This window comes from Mesitornis unicolor, unplaced genomic scaffold (genome assembly GCF_000695765.1).
Source record: "Mesitornis unicolor isolate BGI_N332 unplaced genomic scaffold, ASM69576v1 scaffold26036, whole genome shotgun sequence".
Classification (NCBI taxonomy): Eukaryota; Metazoa; Chordata; class Aves; order Mesitornithiformes; family Mesitornithidae; genus Mesitornis; species Mesitornis unicolor.
Window position 1 is genome coordinate 1 of NW_010189270.1, and position 13,417 is coordinate 13,417.

Consider the following 13,417-nt stretch of genomic DNA (forward strand, 5'->3'; position numbering starts at 1 on the left):
GGCGGCCGCCGAGGAAGCGACCGGGTGTGCGTGCCCCTCTGCTCGCTTGGATCTGCGGCTTCTCCCCTTTCCCCCTAGCCCGCTGCCTAAAGGAAAAGAAGAAAGAGTGAGAGGAAGGGAACAGCAGCTCTTTAACAGAGGGAGGAGTATGATCGGCTCTTCTGCTTTTTCACGAAGAGCATCTAATCCTGTTGCCACGTGTGTGCCCCTTTTAAAAGGGGCATCTTCACTTGGAGCATAACCATTCCCCTGAGTATTTTGGGGATTTCAGCACTACAATAACCCTAGCTCTTCCGTGGTTACATGCATCAAGTTATCCCACCATTATTTAAGAGATGTTTGGTAGCAGTGGTCACTGAAACTGAAAATGGTGAACTTGTGCAAATCCACGTTGAATGCTCCAGGGCCACCAGGGCATCTTAAATAGTGGAGGCTCTAATCTTCTGATTACTGTGTTACTACTGAGTTAAAAATTTAGAGCTTAAAATGTTAAACGCAACCATAACATCTAGATCTGGTTAGGGTGCTCAAAACAGCCACATAGAGAACAAGCACAGAAATCCTCATGAGTCTGATTATTTCAGTCACTGTATTCACAGATAGTAATGCATGCTCTTTTTTCCACCTCCTTTAATTTAGGCAAAGGAGGTAAAAATAGGCGACGAGGTAAGAATGAGAATGAATCAGAAAAAAGAGAACTGGTGTTCAAGGAAGACGGGCAAGGTAAGTTTTTAACTGTAGTATGGCAGTGCCATTGTTTTCAGTCAAGTATTGTAAGTGACTTACATTGGAAGTTGATACATAAAGAAAACATCTGGATGTCTGAGAAATACGAAGTTATTGTGGAATAAAGAGGTATACTTATTGGGGCTGTATTTAAATTTTAAATGACACATTGAATATAGGAGGAAGACCTTAGGAAAAATGAACATTTAAGTAGCTTCACCTCTTAAGAGGGAAGCTTGCCTCTGCTTGACCGTACTGTGATGTTGTGTGTAATACAATGTGCATGTAAACACTCCTTAGACATCCCTTGAGGAGCTCTGTGAGGGTCTGTAAGCAGCTAGCTTAGCTGATGTAGTTCAGTGTTGCCAGTAGTTTGTTGTCTTTTGTTTTACACCAGCTGTAACATTTCTTGGATCCTTCCATGAGCTCTCCCAAGTCACTGACCTGGCAGAACAGCGCACCTCACTGTTCTGCCGCTGTCCCCCAGTGGTTTGGTCGAATGGCTACTGGGTTGGGACATCTAAATTATTATTAAAACAGGAGCAATAGATGAGATCCTTATTTGGATGCTGACAGGTAAAGTAAGCCACAGGAGTGTTCAGCTGGAGGTTGATGACAAGGATTCCCCTCTCCATTGCCTTTTGGTGACAGTGAGCTCACCTCACTTTTAGCTTACCCTCTCTTGTGTGTCACGTTCTTGTGGCTGCTCACATATACGCAAGTAGTTGCTTAATGACTAACTGATCAGTTGCTTTGTTAGAGATACAGGAAAAGTACTGCCTTAAATTGGTGTATAAGAAGTGACTACTGAATTCACTTTTTGAGCTCTTTCTGATGTTCTGTGACAGTTACAAGCAAAAAAGGAGTTGATTTTGATGCACCTATAAAACTTAAAATCCTTTCTGACTCCCAAGCAAAATCTACTTAATGAAACATTCTCATTTTTTAATATTCTCATGTGGTTTGTTGGACTGTCTAGCTTGTGCTAGGAAAAGGTTTTAGAATATTGAAATACAGCTCCAGCTAATTGAGAATTTTGGGGGTTTTTTGGCAAGTATGGGCAGTCAGATAATATTACAGTTCTTTTGAGCTTTGTAATAATAATGTTTTAATCCGTACATGCTTTATTCTTTCTAGTTAAATGGTAATACATTATGCTGCAAACTTTAATAGTGTGTGTGAATTACTTCAGTAGTGATTTCTGGAACTCGGTGAGGGAAGGACATTAAATACAAGGTGAGAGATTGAGGGTGGGTGTTGGAGAGAAGCCTCATAATTTTCAGCTGAAGCCTGGTACTTGCCTTTGGGACAGTTTCTGAGAACACCAGAGCATGTCCTTTCCAGAACAGTATTTTTTTTTCAACAGGAGGAATACAGAGTATCAGTGGGGTATACAAGACATGCCACTTTCTCCTCTTCCCTCAATGATAGCATGAGGTTTTGTCAGTTAGTACAGGCCCTGTGATGCTGTCATAAACTTTCAAACTCTAAGTGTGACTTAATAGCTCTAAAAATTACCTGCAGTAAGCATTTCAGAGGGAACAAAACCATGGATGCAACCAAGCACGAGCAGTGTTTGAAAATGTTAACATTGGCTATGGTATGTAAACTGTGATACATTCAGCAGCCTGTGGAGCTGATCAACTAGTTGCCCAGGGAAGCTGTGGATGCCCCCTCCCTGGAAGTGTTCACGGCCAGGTTGGGCAGGGCTTTGGGCAACCTGGTCTGGTGGGAGGTGTCCCTGCCCATGGCAGGGGGGTTGGAATTAGGTGATCTTTAAGGTCCCTTCCAGCCTAAACCTTTGTGTGATTCTGTGATCAAAGGTCTTCTCAGCTGTTCATGTTTGATTCAATGTTACAGCAGATTTTGGCTACAGTGGCAAAAGGTATTGGTTGTTTCATGAAGCTGTATTTGTTCAGAAGTTTTGCTATATGTTACCCTCTCTTTCAGAATATGCCCAGGTGATCAAGATGTTAGGCAATGGAAGACTGGAGGCGTTGTGTTTTGATGGTGTGAAGAGGTTATGTCATATTAGAGGGAAACTAAGAAAAAAGGTAATTCTGAAGCATTGTAATAGAGAGCATTATGCATGATACGTAATTGTAAAAATTTACATACATAGCTCATTACAAAAGTTAGTATTTCTACTGTACTTAATATCTTAAACTTCTTTTTTGATAGTAAACTAGTTTGTTCTTCTGTTTGTATTTTCGACACAAAAATAGGCAGCCTTTGGCTTTTAAGGGAAGTTCATAGTCAAAGGGGCTGCCTTTGGATGTGTATATTTCAGGGGAGATTTTTTTGGCTGCTTATGAAATACTAGTTTTATTCTAGAAACTTACATGTATATGAAATATTAAAGAGCTCCCTAATTGTAGGTGAGGAACTTGATGACTGGAAAATCAACATGTGGTATCTGAGACTAGATCAGTACCTGGCTTAGCAGGAGAACTTCTATTGATATAAAGAATGACACTCAGCATAGGAAAATAAAGGTGTAAGAGGGTTGTCCAAAACCACCTTTTTTGTATGCTATTTCCTGAAACTAATAAGAATCAGGGTTTGGTTTCCCCACTTATTTTGATCTGGGGAAGAAGCAAATAATTATCATCATCTCACTGGGTGACTTACCTGAAAATAGTTCAATAAGGGTGGTTTGGGCAGGTTTCGTTATAGCTTCCTGCAGGCATCTCAGATGCCATCATTTCGTTGCCCACTTCATCAGTTCCCAAAATACTTCTGTGCAAAGCTGATCTGCAAAGGTTTGTACCTTCAAGGAAGTCAGGTGTACATGTTTGCAGTCTTAACTTTGCCATCTTTGGATGGTGTCCCCTCTTGCCCTTGTCAGATATTACGGTGTTCTGTCCTCTGCTGGTGTGTGGTACAGAGGAGGTCCTCTCAGATTGTCTGTTCTCAATTAAAACAGATGTGTATTCACTGCGTTCATTCTGGTTTGTTCCACTTGTCTGTTTTTGGAGACCAGTGAATACACTGCAATAAACTCTTGAAGGTAATGGAGAATATGCACAGGTAAATGTTAGGTGCTGCAGAATTAATTTCTTGCTACAGAAACCATCACTCAGCTGTTAGTCATGTCAAAAAGAAAGGAAACCTCATCTGAAATATATTCCATCTCCAAAAACAATCAAGCTGATATAGGATAGAACTATCTTGTGCATTGAAATAAGAATTTTGCAGGCTTCTGGCTTTGGTTTGACTGATTAGTCAGTTACTAGAAATTACTCCATTCATATTCATGTGATTTTCACTGTGCATGTCCATCATCAGCTTTTCCTTTCATTTTTGCTCTCATGGAGTTTAGTTCACCAAATGAACATAATTTCTGTTTTGTTAGAAGTTATGTCTTAATAACCACCTTGTTGGCTGGAAGCTCTTGAAAGAAGTTTGATTTGCCTTAGTAATAGCTCCATAACACGTGACGTAATATATCTGTGAGTATTTATGACCTTGGTTTTGCTGTTAAAATATGAAATTGGATATTTCCTGTTTATTGGTTAGAAAGTGAAAATGGTGGCTGTAGTGGCTCAGTAAACCTAAATGTGCTCTTTGACTCTTGTGTTATACAACAAAAGACGAATTCCTCCAATATAACATATGTTTTATCTTTCAGGTTTGGATAAACACATCTGATATTATATTGGTTGGCTTAAGAGACTACCAGGTAAAAATTCAGTGTAATTGGCCAATGAAGAGTATCTTACAAACAGCTTTATTTAATGTTAAATGGCAGCAGATATCATGAGGAAATTCCCATCTAACTTTCTTTGAGTTTGTGTTTAGTTATGCTAAATCATGACTTTTAGCGTCCTTGTATTACAGAAAGATTGTCATGAGTAGATGACAAATCCTGGTTCAACTTGTTCTAAATTGCACCCTGAGTCTTTGTGAGTGAAGGTGCTTATTGGCATCACACCTGGTCTTTTTTTCCCGGTATAGCTGTGTGATACTTGGATCCTGTAATATAAGAGAGATTGAGCCAAGCACCAGACATTTTATGGAGATAATTAGAATTTTGGTAATCAGAATGTTGGAGCCTTAATGTTTAGGCTTTCACCTTAAGAGGCCAGTTGTTTAGTGATTAGTTTTGTATTTAAATTTCCGAAAATGGAGTGGCATAATTTTACCGAGTGTAAAGGTTAATGAAAAACAGTTGTCAAATTTTCATTAGGTAAATGCTTTTTTCATTAGTGTTAGTGTTCTGTCATCAGTTGTTTGAAGATAGATTCTACTTCCAAACCATACATTAGAGTTGTAAAGCATTTAAGATATTAAACTACTTAAAACTAGGAAGTTTTGACACTTTCTGACAGACCACCAAACACTTCACTTCGTGTGTTCTCTAAAGAAAGATTAATTTCAAAGGCAGGAAACTGAACATCTCGGATTACTTATAATAGGAGAAAACTAAGTTCTCACCCAGAGCAAATGCAGATATTCTACAAATGAGCATTTTTTACTTCAGATTTAAAGGAACTGGAAGGGATATTCTTCTGTGAATAATATAGGTGTTACTCTTCTGTAAATAGTATAAGTGTTACTAGTCTGCCAAGGTTAATAGGGAGGGGTTTTTTCTTCATAGATGACTAATAAATCCTAATAAATTCTTATTTAGGATAACAAGGCTGACGTTATTCTAAAGTACAATGCAGATGAAGCCAGAAGTCTGAAAGCATATGGGGAGCTTCCAGAACACGGTAAGAATCTTTTTACTTCAAATTGGAAGTTCATATTGGACAAGAATATTCAGTCTATCTTGACTTGCTGTTAATGCACTTCTTAACTTCTTTAAATTCCTTTTTAGCTAAAATCAATGAAACAGACACATTTGGTCCTGGAGATGATGATGAAATCCAGTTTGATGATATTGGAGATGATGATGAAGATATTGATGACGTAAGTAGTAAATGTATATTTTGGATCATATGTTTGAAGCTGTCATCTTTGGCAATAAGCTGTTTTTCATTGGTGTAGAGCAAGTAAAATGAGACACTGATGTTCAGAATAGCTCACCTTGTCAGGGACTGCTTCAGAAAGTAGTGTGGATGTAAGCATGCCAGCTTTCTGTTCTCTCTTGTCCTGTAATCATCCTCTAGTTGACCTCTAAACAAATAGTATGGTTAGCGTCATACTATTAAAACACCCATGGAGAGCAGTCTTCTCATTACCCTTAAGATGCCTAAACCAAAATCAGAGTCATTTGACCCCATAGACCTAGAGTTAGGTAGCAGCATCCATTTAATTGATTGTGTGTGTGCATGCACGCAAGGAGTTGCAGTTGTCCGAGTTGACAACAACATACATGGATGTAGCTGGGTATGTTCCTATTGAAGGAAATTAATGTAGCCCTCAGTGCAGCCCTCTGAAGCGTAAGCTCCTTACAAAAAGCTAATGATGGAAAGCGAAGTCGTTGATATAGGAAGGTTTAGCAGACTGGTAGGATTTCCTTGTGTCCCCTGCACAGCAGTCTAGAAAGACCTCAGAGAGCAGGCACAAAGACTGGTGTCAGCTCCTGTGCCATGTAGGGCAGCTGTGCCCACCTTGCTCAAGACGGAGAGAGCCATGAGCTGCTGATGCAGTGGACACCAGCTGCTGGAGTGCACCACAGGTTATTGTAGGTCTTCTGGGGAACTGCATGAACACACAAGGGTTTCACCTTTCTGATTCCTCTGTAGTTTTAACAACCTCACTATCTGATAACAACTACAGAAATAATTGAGGGATTTGTGTGTTTAAAAAAAGGCAAAGACTTTAAGTCTCCATTTTTGTTTACATAAAAAATACTGAAAGACTGCATCTTAGTAGTTACTGAAGTTAACCGTAATCCTGAATGTGCAGATAGTCACAATCAGTTGTGTTACTGCTTATCACTAAGCCTTAGTAACTGACCATGCACACTGTTAAACTGTAGTAGTAGAATTGTTATAATTCAAATTATATATACAAATTACATAGTAAAATGCAGAAGCAGAATCTGCTGTGAAATTTATTTTGCAGTAAAGAGATGAATGTGTACCAGGGTCAGCTGGCTGAGAGGATAAGTAGTAACTTACTTGAGCCAGTGAGTTAACTTAATTGGATAGACTGTTCTAACTATATTATGTTTTAATGCTTCATCTTTTTAGTCCTCTCTCTCCGAGTTGGTAATGTGACTACTTTTCTGTAAATGCTTACATTATTTTGACTTTTTTGAGATCTCAATATAGAGATCACATACATTTAAAATATCAAAATCTTGATGAGTTTTTCTTCAGACTTTTGAAACCCGTCAGACTTTCTTGGACCTGTCAGTGGTTGAGCTTACTGAAGCTTGGAACACTTTCTAGTACTGCATGCTTTTAGTAATGGAGCTACTGTAAGATGTCTAAGTGATAAGTAGCTGTAGGAATATTGAAAGAATAAAATTTGCAAACTAATGCATCTTTGTGTGGGATGATGTATTTAAGTGAGCAGCTATGCTTGTTTTTAAGCTCCTGTCAGCTATGCAATATAATATTAATATCATGCTTTGAAAAAGGAAAAGACATTAAGACATAAAATGTGAATAACCTCTTTGAGAATCATCCTAGTCTACCTGGAATGAAGTGTGGTTTCCAAGGTCATAGTTAATGTGAAAGAGTTGGTGATACCTTTCCTTTGTTGTGGGTGTCAGAAGAACGGTTAGAAAACCATTCCTTTTGCCTCCAAATTAACTTGGATTCTCTCTACCTGGAGAAATTACCCTTAAACTTGGTTTTGTTTTTGGTTTTGAGAATTGGGGGCTAATTTATGTCTGTACTATATAGATGTCATTATATCAGCAGAATTGCTCATCTACAGAACTGTATAAAAGAAAAAGAATTTTTCAGCTGTTAAGAAAGCAGGATATGAGCTGAGGCAAAACCAGTACTGTACTGAGCTCAGGGAGTCTCCTGTGGAACCATTAAAACAGCTTAAAGACAGAGTTTCTCACTGAAAAATGCATGTGAATTAAATACACGGTGTGGTGTTTTTGCTTTTCAGATCTAATTTGGAACAGAGGTTTACATTCCGACTTTCTTTTCCTCCAAGGATTGTTCTACATTGATATTTCGATTATTTTTTGGGTGAAGTCCCTTTCTTTTAAGAAGACTGAAAATTCTCAGTAAAGAGTGTAGTTTGTTACATCAAAAGGATTTATTTTCAATGTTTGTTTTAAAGTATTTATATTTCTTTTGAAATGGATAATGCTGGATTATCACAAAGGTTCAATGAAATGACGCAAATATTTTGTCTCTTCACCAATTAGAGCTTTTACCTCTGGATGTAAGTGAGATACAGTGACTTGGGCTGTAAAAGAACTGCATTTTTCCCTCTTCTGCTTTCATCACTACAATTCCAGTTAAACTTGTATTTTGAAATAAAAATTGTTTACCCTGTAACTATCATGGATTTTGATTAAATATGAATACCCAGTTCAGATTAGTATCAAATCATACTATGCAGTGTCTGTCCTTATGCCCCTTGCCTTGATGTTAACTTTAAAAAGATTTTGATAATATAAAAGGAAGGCAGAAATCTGCATTTAAATTCATAATGCATGATGAATCTGCTTTTCGTGTCTAGTAGCATGCTGCTATTTTTATACTGATTTTGATAATTAAAAACACTCATTATTTCAAAGATGTAAATTAGCCACAGTGGAGGGGTAGGGGAGAAGTAAAGATTAAAAAGTAGGCAGCATCTCCAATTTGCAGTTGTTAAAAACTGTGTTGTACGCGTAGCTCTGCTGTGTTGGAAGCGCAGTAGCGGAGCTGTAGTTGCAGAAGATGAACAATGGGTGGCACCCAACTTAACAGGGATACCTTAATACAAAACATTAACAGTTGGGTTTGTACTGAAAAATGCGTAAAATAGGTTTTCCCCAAAGTGAATGCTTAACATTCTTGATATGTTAAACATGTAGAATATTTTTGCATTATAGAAAAGGTTATGTTAAGAGTAGAGTTTTATTTTAATCCTAAATTCCATACATTGTAAGGTACAACGTTAAAGCTTATGTGAACTTTGAATAACAGTGTAAATGAGAACATAAATTTGTGTCAAATGTAGGAAAAGAATCTTTTCATCCAGAATTAATCACTGAAACAAGCTAATGGGAAGATTCTTCTCTACCTTCAGACTGGAGGAGTCAGTTAAGAAGCTGAATAAAGACTCACATCATCATGCAAATATTATTTTGTGGTAGCCTTAGTTTCTTTGTCTTCAATTATGTCTTTAACAACTCTGAAAGCAGGTTAATGGAAAACTTCCTTTTGTGCCATAAAAAAAAATCTGATTCTTGACACTTGTATTCATTATACAGTCTTTTTGGTATGATGTAAAGTGACTACCCCAATAGATAAAAATCAAAATGGCTTTAAATACGGAGTGGCCTCATTGCTTTACATGATTAAGTAATTTTGCTAACTGTTTCACGGATTTTGAATGTGTTGTAAAAACTCGATAAATATTGGGAAAAGCTACTACCAACATAGCATTCTTACTCCACTGATCTCAAAAGTACATGAATTTACTGTCTTTGGATGCCTTTAAGGTTCAATTGCAATGCAACATAGATGCTGTAATGTTTCAGAACAAGGTTTTTAAACCATTCCCTAGCTCACTGGTTTCCTCAACATATTAAGCAGACCATGAGCAGTGCTGAAAATGGTTAAAAGCTCCCAAAACAGATCTTAAGATCCCAGTGCAGAAGGTGTCTGTGTCTGTTCCCTCACGTTGTGCTAGCAGAAAGGTTAGTGATTAAATTGCAGTGAATGTTTACTGAAGATACAGATATTACGGAAATTATTCTTGCCAAAACCAGTTTTGTGGGGAAAAACGTAAAGTGCATGGTCAGTGGTAAGGAGAAATACGAATTAATACACCGCTGTTCAAGGAACTTACTTCACTGTACCAGAGTTCTCCAGGATAACAGACTTCAGCTGTGGGACAAACTGCTCCTGGTAGAACTGGTTTTGGTTTGCCCTGAGATTCCTTCCAGTCTTTATTGCTCCCAGGCTCGTGTCTGGCTCAGCCTAAACTCTGCAGAGTTTTTAAGGAAATTTCTTATCTAACTATTAATTTCTTATTAATGCTCTGGCTCAATGCCATCTGCTTTCTACTTACATGCTCGGCTGTGTTGCCTTCCTTGAATACACTTCCTCATGTTGCTCTGTCCACTGCTAAAGCTGCTTTAACAGGCCAATCTGGGCAGCTTTGTATTGTCCCTTCTTGCTGCTTTTTTATTTGAGAGAGGAAAGAGCTTGCACAAGTGGCTCTCTTTTTGGTGTCTCCACATGAAGAACAGCAGTAGAACAGCAGCTGCCAGGCAGAGGATTGCAGGATTGCTGACTGTAAAGGTGCTCCATCTGTAAGAGTATTTTCTAGTTAAATTTTTAATAACTCTTGCTTAATTTTGGGAACTGCTGCTGGCTGTGTACTTATAGTGTAAAACTGAAAGCAGGGATTGGAAAACTGATTTCCTGCAGCTAAAGTGTAAACCTTGTGTTCTCCAAGATGTTTCCCACTTTGAGGTCTTCTCTGCAATTAAAACTTTGAAACAAGGTTTTTGTTGATTGTTCCAAGTCTTTGTCCCTTCGCCTTACAATAGGGGCAGCCATGCATTTGGTTGGACAGCCCTAATGCTTTTCCACCCTAATCCTTAACAGATACAGTCCAGACACACTAATTTAGAAGAAGTACAGGGTTTTAAAACAACCAAAAACCTCTTCTCTCCTTATGCAAGAGGAGGAGGAGCTGGTAACCCATGATTGTTGAGCTCTGTGACTCTTATTTGTCTGTAACTGGTTGGTTACAGCGTATGAGTGTGCACTGTGTGTGCTTGTATGCACATATGTGGTACGATGTGCTAGTGCCATGCATATGTGATACTGTACATATATGTGGTACCATATGTATATGCACACACACTTAAATGAGTGTACAGTGTACAACCTGCTAGAGGTGAGGGTGGCACAGTGATTGCTCTGCAATCTGTGTGACAGCCTTGAATGAAAGTGAGCTGATGACTGAGGGTGACAGTTTGCTCGGTGTGGTACCCAGCTGTACTCCTGACCAGGTTCTTCAAGATGAGCGGACAGGACTCTGCATGTCTGGGCTGTGATCTAGCACTGGGACTACTGCTCCCTGGGCCTCTGGTGTTGAGGTAAGCCTTGTCTTCAGGTGAGGTGGGGTGTCGACTGCTCCTGCTACTGAGCAAGCTTCCATCTAAGCCATAATCATTTGCTGTTATTGTACATTAATACTGTGGGACTTGAATAGCTGTACCATATGAGGGGTAACAGTTTTAAACTGGAAAAGGGTAGATGTAGTCAGATAAGGAAGAAATTCTTTACTGTGAGGGTGGTGTGACACTGGCACAGGTTGCCCAGGGGAAGTTGTGGATGCCCCCTCCCTGGAAGTGTTCAAGGCCAGGTTGGACAGGGCTTTGGGCAGCCTGGTCTGGTGGGAGGTGTCCCTGTCCTTGGCAGGGGGTTGGACTGGATGAGCTTTAAGGTCCCTTCCTACCTAAATCATTCCATGATTCTATCATATGGTTCCCCAGAGGACCCAAGCCTAGCTTCCTGTGGACGCTATGCTGTACTGTAGGTAGTTTTCCCACTTCATAGGAATGAGGACTTGTAATTTAAAATAAGTGCAGTCTTTTTGAAGATTTGTGTGAAAAGGGAAGCAGTATCTAAAATAATCATGGGAGTAGTCTGAGTGCAGCTTTATTTGTCCCTAAAACTTGAGGCCCATTGTTGGCTTTTGCGACAGGAGCTGTTGGCAATGCTTTGTCATTTTGGCACAAAACAATAAATCTTTAGAATTTATTTTTCAGAGTGTTTGTGCCCTTATCTTTGAAGAAGGAGGGAGGTGAGCAGGGAGGGTGCCTTTTTTTTTTTAATCACTGCAAGCACAAGTCAGAGTTCCTATCGATCAATTTAGTTCCTTAGTCTTGCCTATCCAATTTAATCAGCTCTGTGGTTATAAAATACAATCTCAATCAAATAGAGAGGCAAGCTGAAAATAGGGAGTACATCTGTAGTAATTACATATAGGAAATGTGTGCTAGCAGCAGAATATCCCTAGAAGAATCCAAAGACTTGTTTCTTCTTTCAAGTGCTTGTTTGCACCTGAGCCACATTTGGGATCCAGATGTTTTAATTACACCAGTTGTTTTCAGACTTCCCTTTAGATGCTTAGCGGGACAAAAGTATTCTAAAAATTATGTAGATGAGACTGTTGTCTCTCCTATGAGTCAGCTTTTCTTCATGTTTTTTCCAATGTGTTTAGACACAGAGGACACTAGCACAGCAGTGTTATTTATATCCAGGCTTTCAGGTCAAGAAGGGGAAGCTTAATCGGAAGCCTGAAAGGGACTTGATAACAGTTAAGGGGCATATTACAGCATCACTTGCTCAACAGTAAATGCTCTTTGGAAGTACTCTGACTGTATTGTGTAGGCACTCATTCTTTCTCCTTGTAAAAGTGGGTAGCTCCGCTCCAGTGCCTCCTATTTGTGTGTCTGGGCTGTGATGGTGTAGAACTGTTGTGGTTTAAACCCAGACAGCAACTAAGCACCAGCCACTCGCTCACTCCCCGCCTTGGTGGGATGAGGGGGAGAGTCAGGAGAGTAAAAGTGAGACAATTTGTGGGTTGAAAGACAGTTTAATAGGTAAAGCAAAAGCCACACACACAAGCAAAACAAAAGGCATTTATTAATCGCTCCCTGTGAGCACACAGGTGTTAAGCCATCTTTTTGGAGAAGAGGAGGCTGAGGGGGGGGATCTCATTCATGTTTATAAATTTGTAAAGGGCGAGTATCAGGAGGAAGGAGCCAGGCTCTTCTCAGTGACAGCCGATGACAGGACAAGGGGCAATGGGAGCAAGCTGGAGCATAGGAGGTTCAATTTGAACATGAGGAAAAACTTTTTTACTGTGAGGGTGACAGAGCACTGGAACAGGCTGCCCAGAGAGGTTGTGGAGTCTCCTTCTCTGGAGACATTCAAAACCCGCCTGGATGCATTCCTGTGTGACCTGGTGTCGGTGATCCTGCTCTGGTAGGGGGGTTGGACTGGATGATCTCCAGAGGTCCCTTCCAACCCCTACCATTCTGTGATTCTGTGATCTCCAGGAAAGCAGGGCTCCATCATGAGTAACAGTGACTTGGGAAGACAAAAGCCATAACTCTGAATGTCCCCCCCTCTTTCTCCTCCTTCCCTCAGATTTATATGCTGAGCATGACATCATTTGCCATGCAATATCCCTGTGGTCAGTTGGGGTCAGCTGTCCTGGCTGTCTCCCCTCCCAGCTTCTTGTGCATCCCCAGCATACTCGCTGGTGGGGTGGTGTGAGAAGCAGAAAAGGCCTTGACTCTGTGTAAGCACTGCTCAGGAAGGACAGAAACATCCCTGTGTTACAACAGTGTTTTCAGCACAAATCCAAACCATAGCCCCCTGCTAGCTACTATGAAGAAAATTATCTCTGCCCTAGCCAAAACCAGCATAAGGAGTCTCTTCTGCAGCCACTACCATTTATATTTTTTAATCAGTCATTCTTTAGGGTTAAGTTAATGAATTCCCAGTTGAGGAAGATCAGCAAAATGCCCTTGCATTCTTGGCCTCTGGAGGGAGCAGACAAGCAAAAAACCAAACCAACCTTGGCAGATTAG

The 13,417-nt window shown here is 39.8% G+C and overlaps 1 protein-coding gene across 1 annotated transcript; it reads left to right on the forward strand.

The window, feature by feature from the left end:
• Nucleotides 1-599: 599 nt before the first annotated feature.
• LOC104541864 (eukaryotic translation initiation factor 1A, Y-chromosomal) lies at nt 600-9,129 on the forward strand (the record flags this gene model as incomplete). Its single annotated transcript, XM_010186017.1, has 6 exons — nt 600-723; nt 2,677-2,780; nt 4,358-4,408; nt 5,360-5,441; nt 5,549-5,640; nt 7,747-9,129. Coding segments are annotated over 6 exons (459 nt in total), but the record flags the coding sequence as incomplete, so codon positions are not given.
• Nucleotides 9,130-13,417: the final 4,288 nt, after the last annotated feature.